Below are 17,673 nucleotides of genomic sequence, written 5' to 3' on the forward strand. Positions count from 1 at the left end.
TGGGCTTGTCCCAAAGGCCATGGAGCGCTCTTGAAGGGTTTTAAAGGAGTGATGAGGACAAATGTGAATTTTAGAAAGATCCCAAGGGGGAGGGGCAGATAGGAAGGGGCGGGGACTGGAAAGCCCATCAGGAACTGCTCCAGCCCTGAGACCCTGGACTCCTCACACTCCCTGTTCCACGGCCATTGGGTTGTGAAGGTGTAACCTCCACAATGCCTTGTGACTCCACACCCATGGCCACTGGCACGGGTCAGACTTTCTGCAATTTTTTTTTTCTTTTTTCTGAGGAAGAGTCTTGCTCTCAGGCTGGAGTGCAGTGGCGCGATCACACCTCATTGGAGCCTTGACCTCCTGGGCTCAGGCAATCCTCCCACCTCAGCCTCCCAAGTAACTGGCACTACAAGCACACACCACCATGCCCGACTAATTTTTTTCTTTTTGAGATGGAGTTTCGCTCTTGTTGGCCCAGGCTGGAGTGCAACGGCACCACCTCGGCTCACTGCAACCTCCACCTCCCAGGTTCAAGCAATTCTCCTGCCTCACCCTCCTGAGTATCTGGGATTACAGGTACCTGCCACCATACCCAGCTAATTTTGTATTTTCAGTAGTGATGCGGTTTCACCAGGTTGGCCAGGCTGGTCTCGAACTCCTGACCTCATGATCTGCCCGCCTCAGCTTCCCAAAGTGCTGGGATTACAGGCGTGACCCACAGCACCTGGTCACCAATTCATCTGTTGATAGATACTTGGGTTCCTTCCATGTTTTGGCTCTCGTGAATAATGCTGCTACAAACATGGGTGTGAAAATCTCTCTTCCAGACCCTGCTTTCAGTTCCTTTGGATACACACCCAGATCAGGGGTAATTCTGTTTAGTTTATGAGGCATCACATACTGTTTCCACAGGATCTTGGGCACTTTCACCATAGACGCTGGGGCAGTTTCTTCACAGGCTTCCCAGCCACATCTTCATATCTGCCCCTTCCCTTCCCAGGATCTTTCTAAAATTCACATTTGACCTCATCACTGCTTTAAAACCCTCCAAGAGCTCTCCATGGCTTTTGGGACAAGTCCAGCCTGCTCAGCCAACACACGGGGGACTGTCTGTGGTCAGACCCCCCCAACCTCTCCAGCCTCGTCTCTCTCACTGGAAGCATCACCACTCCACCTCGCCCTTGCAACCAACCACAATCCTTCCATGCCAATCCAAAGAAGGTGAGTTCTTTTTTAAAATTATTATTTATTTTCTTTTTTTTGAGAAAGGGTCTTGCTCTGTCGCCCAGGTTGAAGTGCCGTGGCTCGATCATAGCTCACTGTAGCCTCCAATTCCTGGACTGGAGCGATCCTTGCGTTCTTTTTCATTAGTAAACTGGAATTCACTGCCTCCTTACCCATTGCAGCCCACGGCCTTCAGGCACCGTTGGCCTGGCATTCAGCACCCTCGACCCTGTCCGTGTCGTCTCCCCGTGGGCCCATGAAGCTCCCAGCGCCAGATCTGAGAAGCTACGTCGATGTTTGCGGGCAGATCACCCCAGAGTCTCCGAGGTGAGCTGTGGTCGGACTCACCCACCTCCCAGCCCTTCCCGCTCCCAAGCACGCTCCTCAAAGCCTTCATCTCCTCACCCCGCATCGCCCCTACCGCAAGGGTCGCTCACAGGCTTTGATCCCGGCCCGTGCCATGGCCAAGCTGGGCCTCAGTTTCCCCAGATGCAGAACGACGTTTGTGGGCGCGGCTCCTCACCCACCCCTTACCGCTGGGGGCAGCTGCCAGGGCGGGTCTCCGCCGCGCTGCCGCTCGCAGATAAGACAGGTCCGGATGCCCTTGCAACCGCATTCCCGAAGGACCTCCGGCACCTCGGCTGCAGCGGCCGCCGCGGCCGCCGCCGCAGCCGCCGCCATGGCTCCGTACGGGTGACCAGTGCGCAGGCGCGGCCGCTGGGGCCGCTGGGAGTTGTAGTCCGGGTGGGCGGGGGCACGAGGCCTAGGCTCCATTTCCTTCCGGTCGTTACCGCCCACGGGCTCGTGCGGCGCCACCGCCTGGGCTCGGTTACGGCGGACGCCAGTACCGGGCTCCAGGAGACGCAGGGTGACTCCAGACGCCGGGGCCGCAGACTGGGGTCAGCGCGGGCCGCACCTCCTCGCCATGGGCCCCCTCTCAGCGCGGCTGCTAATGCAGCGCGGGCGCCCCAAGAGCGACCGGCTGGGGAAGATCCGGAGCTTGGAGTAAGAGCCGGGCAGGGGGCGAGGTTGTGGCCGCCGGGCGGTCGGGGAGAAGAGCGGGGACCCTCCCCCACGGCCCGCCTGTCCCCGTTATCGCCCTCTGGGTTCGTCAGAGTGGCGCCAGATGTCTTCTTGTTGGGAGGTCGCGGCCCTGCCCGCTCGCCGGGAGCCCCGGGGGCCCTCATCCCCTGAAGGGAGCGCGGGCAATCAGGGGCACAGCCTGCCGCTACCATTAGAGTCTGGGAAGCGCAGGGGAGCCTCCGAAGGATCTGGAAGAGCATGCTAGAGGAAGCTGGATTGCCCCCAGTCCTAAATTAGTTGCAGGTTTTTTCTTTTTTTAAGTGGTGGGGAGCCGGGAGTAGTGGCGCGCGCCTGTAGTCGCAGCTACTCGGTAGGTTGAGGCGGGAGGCTCACTCAGCCCAGGAGCTGGAGGCAGCAGTGAACTGTGATCGCGCCTGGGCGCCAGAGTGAGACTCCCGTCTCTAAAAAAATAAAGTAACGGGGGGTGGGCGGGACGGCTGCATTTGTGCAAGAAATGTCAGGTGAAGCAGCCTTCGGAGGTAGCCGGGGCAGGTTGCTGTGGGGCTGCAAGGCTTGCCCGCCTCCTGAGCCTTCCTGGTCTGCCCCCACTTCCAGCCTGTCAGGGTTGGAGCTGCTTTCCGAGCACCTGGACCCCAAGCTCCTGTGCCGCCTGACACAGCTGCAGGAGCTGGACCTGTCCAACAACCAGCTGGAGGCGCTGCCGGACAACCTGGGGCTGTCCCACCTGCGTGTCCTCCGCTGCGCCAACAACCAGCTGGGGGATGTCACTGCCTTGTGCCAATTCCCCAAGCTCGAGGAACTCAGCCTGGAAGGCAACCCCTTTCTGACGGTAAGTGGGGGCCACTTGCTAGCCTCATATCGGGGCCAGGACTGGGGGGGGCTCAGGCTCAGCATCCCCTGAGCCACCGCCCTGCACCCCCTCTCCCCCAGGTCAGTGACAACCTGAAAGTCTCCTTTCTCCTGCCCAAGCTCCGCAAAGTCAACGGCAAGGATGCGTCGTCAACTTACTCTCAGGTGGAGAACCTGAACCGGGAGCTGACCAGCAGGGTAAGGGGATAGGAGGATTATTGTGTGCTTGGGAGCTGTAGGGGCGTTGAGAAAGTGATAGGATTGGACATCAGGGGGACGTTGAAGATGGTGACTGATAAGGGCTCTTTGCCCCCCAACAGCCCATAGCCTGATGTGCTACTTTTTATTTCTTTTTTTTTTTTTTTTTTTTGGAGATGGAGTCTTACTCCATTTCCCAGGCCGGAGTGGAGTGGTGTGATCTCGGCTCACTGCAGCCTCCGCCTCCCAGGTTCAAGCAATTCTCCTGCCTCAGCCTCCTGAGTAGCTGGGATTACAAGCACCTGCTACCACGCCCAGCCAAATTTTTCGTCCTTTTAGTAGAAACAGGTTTTCACCATATCGGCCAGGCTGGTCTTAAACGCCAGACCTCAGGTGATCTGTCCACCTCCGCCTCCCAAAGTTCCGGAATTACAGGTGTGAGTCACCACACCCGGCCTGACTCCTTTAAGTAGCTTTTTCTGGGATGTTTCTTTTTACTTTCCTTTTCTTTTTTTTAGAGACAGAGTCTTGCTTTGCTGCCCGGGTTGAAGTGCAGTGGTGTGATAATAGCTCACTGCAGCCTCCAACTCCTGGGCTCAAGCAATCCTCCCGCCCTAGCCTCCTGAATAGCTGGGGCTTTAGGTGTGTGCCACCACATCTGGATCTTTTTTTTTTTTTTTTTTTTTTTTGAGACGGAGTTTCGCTCTTATTACCCAGGCTGGAGTGCAATGGCGCGATCTCGGCTCACCGCAACCTCTGCCTCCTGGGTTCAGGCAATTCTCCAGCCTCAGCCTCCTGAGTAGCTGGGATTACAGGCACGCGCCACCATGCCCAGCTAATTTTTTGTATTTTTAGTAGAGACGAGGTTTCACCACGTTGACCAGGATGGTCTTGATCTCTTGACCTCGTGATCCACCTGCCTCGGCCTCCCAAAGTGCGGGGATTACAGGTTTGAGCTACCATGCCCGGCCACATCTGGATCATTTTTAAATTTTTTGTAGAGGTGGGATCTTGCTATGTAGCCCAGGTTCCAACTCCTGGCCTCAAAGATGCTTCCTCCTCAGCCTCCCAGTGGCTGGGACTGCAGGCACCTGGGCTTTGCTGTTTGTGATGTGTTGTGTGGTTTATAAGACTGTGGTTCCTGGAGGCTTCCAGCAGGTGGCGGAGTTGAGGTGTTATGAGATAAAGGGTAGGGCAGGGGGAGCTGGGGTGGGCTGGCCCTGGATCTGGACCCTCTTGCACCAGGTCACAGCTCACTGGGAGAAGTTCATGGCCACACTGGGCCCTGAAGAGGAGGCTGAGAAGGCCCAGGCGGACTTTGTGAAGTCGGCCGTCAGGGATGTCCGCTATGGGCCCGAGTCCCTCAGCGAGTTCACCCAGTGGCGGGTATGTCCCCGTCCCGACGTGCAGGGAGTCGCTGGCTGTCGGATCCTTAGCTGCCTGGAGGTCCCTGGCCAGGAAGGGCTGAGGGGCTGTGGGAGTGGGGTGAGTCGGGGTGGGCAGCCCTGAAGCACAGGCTTCCCCAGCTACGAGCTGGCAGCGCTGGGGGCACCTGGGACTGTGCCCAGCTTTCTGATGGCCTGGCCCCACCCAGGTACGGGTGATCTCGGAGGAGCTGGTGGCCTCCAGTAGGACGCAGGTACACGAGGCTGACAGCCCAGAGAAGCCGCCAGAAGCCGAAGCTGCCCACAAGCCCAGGGTGAGTGCGGCTCCCAGGGCTCCGAGGCCAGCCCGGGCCCTCGTGCCTAGAGAAGCTGCAGGAGACAAAGGCGTCCTGGGAATCAGCCCAGGAAGCACCCCAAGCCCCGGCTTGCCCCTTCGGTGACCCTGAGCCAGCCTGGGCTTCCTGTACCCACAGTGAGGTGGGACCCAGCCTGTGATGGGGAGGAAGGAAGCTCCAGGCCGATGGGCCCATGGTCACAAGGCCCCCCTTCCACAGGCTAGACTGGCGGCCTTGAAACGGCCGGACGGTGTCCCACTCAGCCTCTCTCCCAGCAAGCGGGTATGTGCCTCCCCGTCAGCCCAGGTGGAGGGCGGCCCCGTGGCGGGCTCTGATGACGGCCAGGTGAGCTGAGGTAGCAGGGAGCAGGTGGCAGGTGAGCGGGGCTGGGCAGCCGTGACCTCCCTCTCCCCAAACAGCCTCTGCTGAAGCTGGAGCCCCTGCACTTCCTGCAGTGCCACAGCAAGAACAACAGCCCCCGGGACCTCGAGACGCAGCTGTGGGCCTGCGCCTTCGAGCCGGCCTGTGAGGAGGGTACGTGGTGGTGGCGGCGGCGGGCAGGTGGGTGGGGCAAGGGCAGCTGGAAACAGGGCCGCCTGGATGGGTGGGGGGGTCAGGAGACAAGCTTTAAAGGCACCATTGCTGGGTGTGGTGGTTCACGCTTGTAATCCCAGCACTTTGGGGGGCCAAGGCGGGCATATCACAAGGTCAAGAGATCGAGACCATCCTGGCCAACTAAAAATAGAAAAATTAGCCAAGTGTGGTGGCATGTGCTTGTAGTCCCAGCTACCTGGGAGTCTGAGGCAGGAGAATCACTTGAACTTGGGAGGTGGAGGTTGCAGTGAGCTGAGATTGCACCACCGGACTCCAGCCTGGCGACAGAGCAAGACTCTGTCTCAAAAAGACAAAAAAAAAAAAAAAAAAAAAAAAAAGGCACCATCAAGGCTGGGAAGAGGGGGCTGCAGGGAGGATCTGGATAGGAAATGCCTCCACTCACGTGACCTCCCAAAACCGGGCACTCAGGGGTCACATCCCAGACCGTGGCCACGTGCGGCGGAGAGGCCGTGTGCGTGATTGACTGCCAGACGGGCATCGTGCTCCACAAGTACAGGTCGCCCGGTGAGGTGAGTGCGGACTGCGTTCCCACTGACTCCTGAAGAGCAGCGTGGGGTGGGGACACCCTTGGCCTTTTTCTTTCATGCTGCGGTTCCCTCCCAGCATGTGTGTTCACGCCAATGGCTCTGCTCTGGTGACCTCTTCCTTCTAACCCCCCGCCCAGGAGTTCTTCTCCGTGGCCTGGACCGCCCTGATGGTGGTCACACAGGCCGGCCACAAGAAGCGCTGGAGCGTGCTGGCGGCTGCGGGCCTGCGGGGCTTGGTCCGGCTGCTGCACGTGCGTGCCGGCTTCTGCTGCGGGGTCATCCGGGCCCACAAGAAGGCCATCGCCACCCTGTGCTTCAGCCCCGCCCACGAGACCCACCTCTTCAGTAAGACCCTCCCCTTCCCCCCTGGGGCCGCCCAGCACCCCTGTCCTGCTGCGCCAGTGGCCTCCGCCCTCCCTTCCCAGGGATGGCCGTGAGCTCGGGCTTGGCACCAGTCCACCTCTAGCTTTGGTAGGAAGCCCTGTCGCTTTCAGTCTTGGCTTTATCCACAGACTGTTCTGTGGCCTTGGAGTTTTTCAGCAGCCTGGGTCACTCTGTCCCGTCAGTGACCTGGGGGGATGCCCCTGGCAAGGGGGATGGGTGAGCCATGGGTGGTGGCCGCCGGAGCCACAGCATCAGCTTGGAGAGAAGAGACGGATTGCCCAGCCCAGGAGTGTCCCTGTCTCCTAGCCTCGGCCTGCCCTCCCTGCCTCGGAGGGGCTGGCCTTGGGACCTCGGGCTCAGCCTGGGACGCAGCCGGCAGGAGGGAGCAGTGCCACCTCAGGGCCACCTCTCCCCTGCCCCACTCCCTCCTCAGCGGCCTCTTATGACAAGCGGATCATTCTCTGGGACATTGGGATGCCCAACCAGGACTATGAATTCCAGGCCAGGTGATGCTTCCAGCGAGGCTGGGGAGGGGCTGGCTGCTGGGGCAGGGACACCTCAGTCCAGCGCTGACTCTGCTCCCCCTCGCCCACCGGCAGCCAGCTGCTCACGCTGGACACCACCTCCATCCCCCTGCGCCTCTGTCCTGTCGCCTCCTGCCCGGATGCCCGCCTGCTGGCCGGCTGTGAGGGCGGCTGCTGCTGCTGGGACGTGCGGCTGGACCAGCCCCAGAAGAGAAGGTGAGGCTGCGCAGGGGGTGCCTTAGAAGCCAGGCCTCCGCCGGGCGCGGTGGCTCAAGCCTGTAATCCCAGCACTTGGGAGGCCGAGGCGGGTGGATCACGAGGTCGAACGATCGAGACCATCCTGGTCAACATGGTGAAACCCCGTCTCTACTAAAAATACAAAAAATCAGCTGGGCATGGTGGCTTGTGCCTGTAATCCCAGCTACTCAGGAGGCTGAGGCAGAATTGCCTGAACCCAGGAGGCGGAGGTTGCGGTGAGCCGAGATCGCGCCATTGCACTCCAGCCTGGGTAACAAGAGCGAAACTCTGTCTCAAAAAAAAAAAAAAAAAAAAAAAAGCCAGGCCTCTGCACAGGGCGCTGTCGACCCAGGTGGGCTCACAGCAGCCCAGGCACACCTGGGCAACCATAAGGGTTGTTTTCAGAGGCCTCTTCCCAGAGCTGGCCTGTCCCGCCTCCCTGCCAGGCTCCGGAGGAAAGGACTCTGCAACCCCGTCCTCACCCTGTGTTCAGCTGTGGGACTGGGCCATGATCACCTCACCTTCACCTGGGACTTGAGCACTGTGCTATGCCCACGTGACCCAGCCCACTCCTGCCACTCATCAGTGTGATGGTCCTCTGTGCTAGTGTGATGTCCTCATCTGTCAAGGGGGCTGATGGCTAGCGGAGGGCAGGCGGGCAGGCTCTGGAGTGCCATGTTGAGGCTTTGTGGTTCACTGTCCCACCTGGAAGGACTCCAGGACAGGGCTGGGCATTGGGTCCCTGTCCTCTTGGGGCCCCCAGCCTACAGACGCTAAGCAAAGGTGGCCAACCAAAACCCCACCGTGTGATGCCAACTCTGAAGGAGAGGGGAAAAAAGTAATGGATGCCAGCATGGGGGCCTCGGGACTTTGCTGAGGGGACCAGAGGCGGATGAATAGGTTCTGGGGCTCAGCTTTCCTCCCTGGGAGCCCGGCGAGGCAGTCAGCAGGTGGAGGGAGGAAACGCTATGTTTAAAGGTCAGTGGTGGGGGAGCCGGCTGGCCCTGTGGCCACAGCTGGGCGGACCCAGCCCAGAGTGAGGTCGCCTTCCTCAGCCACAGTGAGAGTTGGATTTTTATTTATTTTTATTTTTTGAGACAGAGTTTGTGTTGTCCAGGCTGGAGTTCAGTAAGAATCTCGGCTCACTGCAACCTCTGCTTCCAGGGTTCAAGTGATTCTCCTGCCTCAGCCTCTCAAGTAGCTGGGATTCCAGGCGTCCGCCACTAAGCTCGGCTAATTTCTATAATTTTAGTAGAGATGGGGTTTTGCTATGTTGACTGGGCTGGTCTCGAACTTCTGACCTCGTGATCCGCCTGCCTCGGCCTCCCAAAGTGCTGGGATTACAGGTGTGAGCCACTGCGCCTGTCCTCCCAGTATCTTTATAGAGTCAGAGCAGCTGCCCCCGACAGTCCCCTGGGCTGTGGCCTGGAAACACCTGCCTGCCTTGGCTGCCGGGAGGGCCAGGCCCCTGCTCATCTCACACTTGGTCCCAGAGGCACTGGCTCGCTCCAGAGCCTTTTCTGACCACCTCGCCTAGCCCTATCCTAGAAGAGCCACCCCTCAAGCCTCTGGGCCACTACTGTGACTCGGGACACTCAGGTGCTGGCTCCCCCTGCCAGGGCAAACTGAACCATCCTGGGGCCAAGACTGTCTCTTTAGTAGCAACTTCTATGCAGCCTTCACGCAGGTCAGGGCCCCCAGTAGGTGCCCCGCAGATGCCCGGGTGAGTGGGCAGCTCTCTGTATCTGCAGGGGGTGGCTGACCAGTATCTCCTGCTGCCCACAGGGTGTGTGAAGTAGAATTCGTCTTCTCCGAGGGCTCCGAGGCTTCCGGACGGAGAGTGGATGGGCTGGCATTTGTGAATGAGGACGTCGTGGGTGAGTGAGCCCAGCTCGGCGACAGCCTGGCTTCTGGGCACGAAGATGGGTCGCTTGTCTCTGGGCTTCTGAGGGTCTCCAGTGGGAGCAGGTGTCAAGGAGGGGCTGCCCTGTACAGTTCTCAATTCTCCCCAACAGCCTCCAAGGGCAGCGGCCAGGGCACCATCTGCCTGTGGAGCTGGAGGCAGACGTGGGGTGGCCGAGGCAGCCAGTCCACGGTGGCGGTGGTGGTCCTGGCATGGCTGCAGTGGTCGCCCACCGAGTTGGCCTACTTCTCGCTCAGCACCTGTCCTGGTGAGCCTGTGCCCGCCCCATCCCCGCAGGGCCTCTGGGAGCTCTGCCCCCACTCAGGCTCCACCTCTGTCCTGGCAGATAAGGGGATCGTGCTCTGTGGGGATGAAGAGGGCAACGTGTGGCTCTACGATGTCAGCAACATCCTGAAGCAGCCGCCCGCGCTGCCAGCGGCCCCGCAGGCCCCCACACAGGTACCTCCCAGCTCATTCCGCCTGGGCTCGGGCTGGCAAGGGGTCAGGGGCCCTGCCTTTGGGCAGCAGGAGCCCAGCCCTCCTCTCTCCCCACCAGATCCTGAAGTGGCCCCAGCCCTGGGCCCTTGGCCAGGCGGTGACCAAGACCATGGTGAACACGGTGGTGGCCAATGCCTCCTTCACCTACCTCACTGCCCTGACAGACTCCAACATCGTAGCCATCTGGGGGAGGCCGTAGCCTCATGCGTCGCAAAGGACCAGGGACACAGCTAACTTATTCAGCTCTGGGGTGATAGGGGTGGGGGGTGTCCCTGTCAATCTGACTATTTTTATTAAACTCTGTGGTCGAGAAGCCTGTGGAAAGGTGTTCCTACTTTGATGGACAGGCTGGCCCGGCAGCTGAGGCTTCTAGAGCAGAGAGTCATGGGAGCTCATGGGTTTGCAGGCTTCCCCCGGCTCAGCACTGCCTCCCTGGCAGCTCCTGAGCTTTGGTCCAGAATGAGTTCGTCCCTACCAACCAGAGGCCCCTGAAACAGGTCATCTGCCTGCGTCAAGCCTGACGGTGTGCTTGTGAAGTTGCCGCTGCTGAAGTCCACATCCAGGTGTTGTCCTGCCATACTTTATTAGGAGTACAAAAGAGAATCTGTGTAAGACACGTTGGCGTCAGGGTGAGGGGGTGCCGCAAGGTGGGCCATGGCTGGGACTGGCCATTCTCGGTGGAGGGTCAGACGCATGTAGGAACCGGGTTCACAGGCTGAGCAGAGCCCCTTCCGGCCCACTACTCAATTCCTTCCTGCTTGTCTTTGATGGCCACCTGGGAGAGAGGAAGAAGGTGGAGACTGAGCTGGAACAGAGGCTGGAAACGAGCCCAGCATCCCCTGGCCAGGCTCTTCCTGGAGGGCAGCCATGGGCCACACTCCCCAGGACAGTGGGGCAGCCGATGGCCCTCCCAGCTGGCCCAGCCCGGTCCTGGCCATTCTCTGCAGCAGCCCCAGCGGGACTCGGGCACCGCAGAGGCCTCCTGGTGAGCAGACGACTCCCACTGAAAATCCCCCAAGCTGCGGCCCTTTCCCCTCTAGACTCCCAGGTGCCCTGCTAACAGGCGTGGCCCTACCCTGGGGTCAGCTGCCTCCCAGCAAGAGGCCTGGAAGGACCAGGCCTTGCCAACTACAGACAAGGGACTCAGAAGAACAGCCCCAAATGATAGCAGGTCCCAGGCTCTGATCCAGCCCACAGAAGGAGAGGAACCTTGCAGCACTACGGAAGTCCCACGGGGCAGACAGGAGCCACAGGCCTGGACCCCACAAGCCCTCAGTCCACAGTCCACACAGCCTGGAGCCTGCAAAGAAGTCCCTGCTCTTCCATCAGCACCGCCTCTCCAAAGAAACAGCCCAGGGCTGTCGCCAGCTTGGCACAGGGGCCCAGCATCCAGCCCGCCCTGCCCTCCAGGCCCTGCCCTCACCCGGAAGCGCTCCTCCAGCAGGGACAGCTCGCTGATGAGGTCAGTGATGGCGTTGGTGAAGGCCTCCTGAGGGCTGTAGTCTGGCGTGGTCTGCACTCGGATGATGATCTTGTGCTCCAAGGGGTGGGGGACTTTGTAGCCGGCAAATAGCACCTGCGGGTCCTTTAGCAATTGTCTGAAGTCCAGGGACAGACAGTGTGAGAGTCTAGCCTTGTGCCCTCTGGGCTCAGGCCGGGCAGAAGCCGACTCAGAGTGAAAGAACAGGCTTTCTAGCCAAATATTTCCCCCAGTTTTTTTTACCCCCAAGAGTCTTCAAGGAAAGCAATGCTTTCAGGAAGATACGTCATATGGCAACACCCCACCCCCAGCTCTGACACACCCTGCATCCATGAAGTTGAAGGGGAGAAGCCACATACACACCCCTCCCTGCACCCCTAAGGCTGAAGGACCCGAGCAGGAAACAGACTCCAGCAACCTCTTCCCACAAAGGAACCACAGGGCTGGCAAAGAGATCTCCCAGGCAGTGAATGTCCAGCCCGTGTTCAATAAATCGGACCCAAAAAGAACATCCCACGGCAAATAAAGGCAGCAAGGAGAGGAGGGCCCAGGCTCTGAGCAGTGAGTGGCATGGAAGTCTGTCCTCTGGTCAGCATCGTGTGCTGTGCCCTGGGCACGCAGGGGTCTCCTCTTGAGCAGCTCAGGGTGCTGCGAGCACCACGAGGGGCACCCGTGCACAGGTGGCAACACTGGGCTGGAGGAGAGCACAGGGGCTGCCCTGGCTGGACTCCGGGGAGGAGCCCTCCATCCCTGTGCCTGGGCACAGCCCGCTCACAGCATGGCTTCACGGATGGCACCAGAGGGAAGAGCCAAGTCTACAGTGAAATGACAAGTCTCTGGGCCGAAGTGGCAGTCACATTCCTGACAAACCACCCAGCTAGGACTTCAGCGGTGTAAAGGAACACCCATTAACCAAGCCCGGGCACCTAGCTGGCCCTGGACAGCCACAGAGCTCCCCTACCTCTTTCCCTTGTTAAACAGAAATTCTCATCTCTGCCACATACATCTTAACAGTACCAGGTGGCACTGAAGTCACAAATAGGGGTGGCATTGGGGGAGCTAATCTTGACTGCTTCTCAGTGCCCCTCAGCCCATGAACACACAGGCCTGCTCTGCTGGAACCTGCTCTCATTCACTTACAGAACGTGCACTTAACAGTGAATGGAAGGCTAGGCGTGTGGGTCACGCCTGTAATCCCAGCACTTTAGGAAGCCAAGGCAGGTGGATCACCTGAGGTCAGGAGTTCAAGACCAGCCTGGCCAACATAGTGAAACCCCACCTCTAAACACACAAATTAGCAGGGCAGTCCCAGCAGGAGAACTGCTTGAACCTGGGAGGCAGAAGTTGCAGTGAGCCAAAATTGCGCCACTACACTCTATCTAGCCTGTACAACAAGAACAAAAACTCCCTCTCAAAAAAAGTAAATGCACACGTTCGTCTACAGAATAAGCCCCTACAAAAGCGTAGCTTATGTGAAGACACGAAGGTCAGTGTCATTTTGATAAAAAGGTACCACCATTATAAAATGCCCAGAGCAAGTCCCCAGAAGGACTTCCTGTGTAGCTCAGAGAGATGGAGGAAAATCTTGTAACTTCTGTTTTGCCCAGAGGCGCCCATTAAACATAGCCCCTAAGAGCCTGTGACCAGAAACTTACGATTTAATGATGTTTCCCAGTGTGTGGTCTTCTTTGTTGATGGTGAACAAACAGGCATTGGGTACCTTGGTGTCCTTGTTAATGGTGATCCTAGGAAGACGCAGAGGCCACAGATGAGGGACAGGGATTCCCCTCCTCCGGCCCGAGTCTAAACCCTGCCTCCTTCCAGCCAGGTGCAGCAGTTCATCCCTGTAATCCCCACACTTTGGGAGGCTGAGGTGGACAGATGACCTGAAGTCAGGAGTTCCAGACCAGCCTGGCCAACATGGTGAAACTGTGTCTCTACTAAAAATAAAACACAAAACAAAAAAAACCGGGTGTGGTGGTCCATGCCTATGTTCTCAGCTACTTGGGAGGCTGAGGCAGGAGCATCATTTGAACCTGGTACGTGAAGGTTGAAGTGAGCCAAGATCGAGCCACTGCACTCCAGCCTGGGCAACAGAGCAAGACTGTCTCAAAAAAATAAAAATGAAAAGCTCTGCCTCCTCCTGAAGACCTTTCTCCATCCCTTCATCCCATAAAGACCTCTCCGACCTGATCCCCTGCCCCCTGCTGGAACCTGGACCCTTCTCCGAGTCCCTCCTTAGGTCTTTCCTCTCCCTCTCTTTTGGAGGAGATGAGGTTTTGCTTTGTCGTCCTGGCTGGTCTTGAACTCCTCAAGTGATCCCTCCTGCTGCCCAGGCTGGAGTGTAGTGCTGCGATCACAGCTCACTGCAGCCTCCAGCTCCTCAGTTAAAGTGATCCTCCAGCCTTAGCCTCCTGAGTAGCTGGGACCACAGGCACATGCCACCATGCCTAGCCTGCTCCTTTTTTTCTTTTGAGATGGAGTCTTGCTCTGTTGCCCAGGCTGGAGTGCAGTGGCACAATCTCGGCTCACTACAACCTCTGCCACCCCGGTTCAAGTAATTCTGCCTCAGCCTCCCAAGCAAGCAGCTGGGGTTACAGGCGTATGCCACCATGCTTGGCTTTTCTTTTCTTTTTTTTTTTTTTTGCATTTTTAGCAGAGACGGGGTTTCACCATGTTGGCCAGGCTGGTCTTGAACTCCCGACCTCGTGATCTAACCTCCCAAAGTGCTGGGATTACAGGCGTGAGCCACCGTGCCTGACTGCTCTTTTTTCTTTTCTTTTTTTTTTTTTTTTTTTGAGACAGAGTGTCGCTGTTGTTACCCAGGCTGGAGTGCAATGGCACAATCTCGGCTCACTGCAACCTCCGCCTCCTGGGTTCAAGCAATTCTCCTGCCTCAGCCTCCTGAGTAGCTGGGACCACAGGCACGCGCCACCATGCCCAGCTAATTTTTTGCATTTTTAGTAGAGATGGGGTTTCACCACGTTGACCAGGATGGTCTCGATCTCTCGACCTCGTGATTCACCCGCCTCGGCCTCCCAAAGTGCTGGGATTACAGGCTTGAGCCACCGCGCCCGGCCAGGACTGCTCCTTTTTTCTAAGGTAGTTTCTCCATGTTGACACCATAGACATTATAGGCTGCATGATTCTTTCCTGTGGGGTGCTGTCTTGAAGGACAGGGGCAGCATCTCTGACCTCTATCTAGTAGATTCCAGTCATAACCCCCTTTGACAACCATAAATGTGCCCAATTATTGCCAAATGCCCCTTGTGGAGTCAAATGGTCCCCAGCTGAGTCTGCTCTGAAATGAGGCCAAGACGGACGCAGTGGCTCACACCTGTAATCCCAGCACTTTTTTTTTTTTTGAGACGGAGTTTCGCTCTTGTTACCCAGGCTGGAGTGCAATGGCGCGATCTCGGCTCACCGCAACCTCCGCCTCCTGGGTTCAAGCAATTCACCTGCCTCAGCCTCCTGAGTAGCTGGGACTACGGGCATGCGCCACCATGCCCAGCTAATTTTTGTATTTTTAGTAGAGATGGGGTTTCACCATGTTCACCAGGATGGTCTCGATCTCTTAACCTCGTGATCCACCCGCCTCGACCTCCCAAAGTGAATCCCAGCACTCTGGGAGGCAGAGACGGGCAGATCACCTGAGGTTGGGAGTTTGAGAACAGCCTGACCAACATGGAGAAACCCGGTCTCTACTAAAAATACAAAATTAGCCGCGTGTGATGGTGCATGCCTGTAATCCCAGCTATTCAGGAGGCTGAGGCAGGAAAATCACTTGAACCTGGGATGTGGAGGTGGAGGTTGCAGTGAGATCACACCATTGCACTCCAGCCTGGGTGACAGAGTGAGACTGTCCATAAAAAAAAAAAAAAGAGGAGGCCAAAGTGGCTGGCAAGGGCCAGACCAAGACCTCTGCACGCCAACCTGGGAACCGTAAGAGCCAGTGGTTATGAGGTCTTCCCGGTGCTGAGCTTTGGACCAAGTGCTTCACACAAATTACCTCATCCAATTCTTTTTGAGACAAGATCTCACTCTGTCGCCCAGGCTGGAGTGCAGTGATGCGATCATAGCTCACTGGAGCCTGGAACTCCTGTGCCCAAGCGATCCTCCCCGCGAGCCTCCCAAAGTGCTGGGATTAAAGGTGTGAGCCAGCGCACCTGGCCAAATCCCATGTTTAAGAACAGTAACAGACCGGAGACTGTCACTCACGCCTGTAATCCCGGCACTCTGGAAGGCCGAGGCAGGAGCATCAGCTGAGATTGGGAGTTCGAGACCAGACAAACATACGAAAACCCCGTCTCTACCAAAAATAAGAAATTAGCCGGGCGTGGTGGCGCGTGCCTGTAAATTCCAGCTACTCAGGAGGCTGAGGCAGGAGAATTGCTTGCACCCGGGAGGCGGAGGTTGCAGTGAGCCGAGATCGCGCCATTGCACTCCAGCCTGGGCAACAAGAGCAAAACTCTGTTTCAAAAAATAAACAGAACAGTAATAAATCCATTTACCAGTAAAGGAAACATGGCCTCCAACAGATCGAGGCACTCGTACAGATACAGTCGCTAAGTGGGGGACCCAGGGGCCGAGCCCAAGCTGTCTGTCCCCAGGACTCCTTCAACCCGCAGACAGCAAGAAGCCACTGCGGCTTTTATACAGGCCGTTGGCAGATCTAAGGACATGGAGGATGGAGGTGGCGGGTGGGAGACGAGAGAGGAGGCTGCCACGCCCCAGAGGAAGAGGGCTTTGGAGAGCCAGACACTGGGTTCGAATACAAGCCCCGCCACTTCCTCCGTGTCTGGGGCAACTTGCTCCTCCGAGCCTCAGTGTCCTCATCTGCCAAATGGACACACTCGCCACTGCCTCGCGGAACTGGCTTAAATTTGGCCGACACCGGCTGTGCGGACTAGCAAGCAAAAGCTGCTTCCCTCCCGGAGCAAGACAAGGGCAGGAGACACCCGAGAATGCGAGAGTCGCCGCCCCGCAAACCTCGGCCCCTCCCAGCTGGCGTCACTTACTTCTTCTCGCCTTCGAAGAGCAAGAACGACTCGAAGGCTGGAGGGGCGTTCATACTCCTGCCGCCGCCGCCGCCGCCGCCGCCGCCGCCGCCACTGCCGCGTCCAGACCCCAAGCGTCCGCCGCCGCCGCTTCCGGAGCCCTAGTAAGAGGCTTCTTCCGGATTCCTCCGGCGGGGCAAACCCGCGTAGGGACCAGCTCATCGCCCCCTGTCGGGCTGGAGGATCTTGCGAGAAAAGCCCGAGCGAGGCCAGTACCTCTGCGCCCGACTCCCACCCCTACCGCTTGTTGCTTCCACGTGGGCGCTTTTCGGCGCATGCTCAGAGCGCCGGGAGGGCTGCGCTGCCCCTCCAGAGACCTCCTCATCCTGGCTGAGCGGGAACCCCAAGCTGTGCCTTTCTCTGCTCCCCACGTCCCTTGATCTCTCTTTGGAACCGTGCACCCCTTTGGAGTGCACAGCAGGAGGCCCCAGAGTAGAGAGAACAGAGCTAAGGGGCATGGGCAGCTGTGGCTGGCAGCCGGAAGGTCTCGTGGCCAGAGGCAGATCTGTGATAAGCCCCCTGCCGAGGCTGTCTGCACCGAGGGCTGTGAGACCCCTGACTGCGGTGCCACTGGCTTGTTAGCCGGGAGGGACAGTTGGGTGACGGAGGGGGAAGGAGGTGGGTGTACACAGCAGTGAGAGGGAGCTCGGAGGGTTATGTACATCTTTTTATATATTATGATCATTTAGGGACAGTGTCTCTATCTGTCACCCAGGCTGGAGTGCAGTGGTGCCATCATAGCTCACTGCAGCCTCCAACTCCTGGGTTCCAGAGATCCACTTCAGCTTCCCAAGTAGCTAGGACTGCAGGCACGTGCCATCACACCTAGCTATTTTTCTTTTTTTAAGAGTTGGGGGTCTTGCTATGTTGCCCAGCCTGGTCTTGAACTCCTGGCTTCCAGCAATTCTCTCGTCTCTGCCTCCCAAAGTGCTAAGATTATAGGCATTGAGCCACTATACTTGGTGGATAAGTGTATCGTACCTTTTTGGTTTGGCTGTTTTGCAGACTACAGTTTAGCATAAAGGCCCTCCTTGAGACGGAGTCGCTCTGTCACCCAGGCTGGAGTGCAGTGGCGTCATATCAGCTCTGTTGTCCAGGCTGGAGTGCAGTGGCCAGATCATAGCTCACTAAAGCCTCAAGCTCCTGGGCTCAATCCCAGCACTGTGGGAGGCCGAGGCAGGCAGATCATGAGGTCAAGTCCTTCTGCCTCAGCCTCCCCAGTAACTAAGACCATAGGCAGGCACCAGGGCACCCAGCTATTTTTTTCTTTTCTTTTCTTTTTTACTTTTTGTAGAGATAGGGGGGTCCAACTTTGTTGCCCATGCTGGTCTCGAACCCCTGGCCTCAAGTGAACTTCTCACCTTGGCCTCCCAAAGTGCTGGGATTATAGGCATGAGCTCCACCCCGGCCACATACGCCATG

General features: G+C 58.0%; 3 protein-coding genes across 9 annotated transcripts in view; 1 reads left to right on the forward strand and 2 right to left on the reverse strand.

Annotated features, from left to right (window-relative positions):
- Positions 1–1,993, reverse strand: part of ALKBH4 (alkB homolog 4, lysine demethylase) — a 10,180-nt gene extending 8,187 nt beyond the window's left edge. Inside the window, exon 1 of the mRNA XM_010344842.3 lies at positions 1,750–1,993. Coding sequence (XP_010343144.3) covers positions 1,750–1,989 — 240 coding nt within the window. The 5' untranslated portion in view covers positions 1,990–1,993. The remainder of the gene's footprint in view (positions 1–1,749) is intronic.
- The window catches only part of LRWD1 (leucine rich repeats and WD repeat domain containing 1), a 24,830-nt gene extending 11,174 nt beyond the window's left edge, over positions 1–13,656 (forward strand). For 2 of the 7 annotated variants that reach the window (XM_074390585.1, XM_039460451.2), the window contains 15 exons: positions 992–1,212; positions 1,398–1,542; positions 2,854–3,088; positions 3,190–3,306; positions 4,552–4,692; positions 4,901–5,005; positions 5,246–5,371; positions 5,446–5,560; positions 6,050–6,150; positions 6,306–6,513; positions 6,986–7,058; positions 7,152–7,292; positions 9,099–9,190; positions 9,329–9,675; positions 9,773–10,027. In XM_074390585.1, the coding sequence (XP_074246686.1) occupies positions 992–1,212; positions 1,398–1,542; positions 2,854–3,088; positions 3,190–3,306; positions 4,552–4,692; positions 4,901–5,005; positions 5,246–5,371; positions 5,446–5,560; positions 6,050–6,150; positions 6,306–6,513; positions 6,986–7,058; positions 7,152–7,292; positions 9,099–9,190; positions 9,329–9,675; positions 9,773–9,913 (2,308 nt within the window). In that variant the 3' untranslated portion in view covers positions 9,914–10,027. Of the gene's footprint in view, positions 1–991; positions 1,213–1,397; positions 1,543–1,981; positions 2,221–2,853; positions 3,089–3,189; positions 3,307–4,551; positions 4,693–4,900; positions 5,006–5,245; positions 5,372–5,445; positions 5,561–6,049; positions 6,151–6,305; positions 6,514–6,985; positions 7,059–7,151; positions 7,293–9,098; positions 9,191–9,328; positions 9,676–9,772; positions 10,028–13,018 lie in introns of those variants that run through there. The other 5 variants (XM_039460452.2, XM_074390587.1, XM_074390586.1 and 2 more) reach the window with 5 other exon arrangements.
- On the reverse strand, positions 10,281–16,342 carry POLR2J (RNA polymerase II subunit J). Its single transcript, XM_003934140.4, has 4 exons — positions 16,213–16,342; positions 12,850–12,939; positions 11,138–11,312; positions 10,281–10,489 (listed from the first exon to the last, which is right to left on the reverse strand). Exons 1-4 carry the CDS (start codon positions 16,263–16,265, stop codon positions 10,454–10,456), a joined length of 354 nt encoding a protein of 117 aa, XP_003934189.1. The 5' UTR covers positions 16,266–16,342; the 3' UTR covers positions 10,281–10,453.
- Positions 16,343–17,673: the final 1,331 nt, after the last annotated feature.

The sequence above is a fragment of the Saimiri boliviensis genome, chromosome 20, assembly GCF_048565385.1.
Source record: "Saimiri boliviensis isolate mSaiBol1 chromosome 20, mSaiBol1.pri, whole genome shotgun sequence".
Classification (NCBI taxonomy): domain Eukaryota; kingdom Metazoa; phylum Chordata; class Mammalia; order Primates; family Cebidae; genus Saimiri; species Saimiri boliviensis.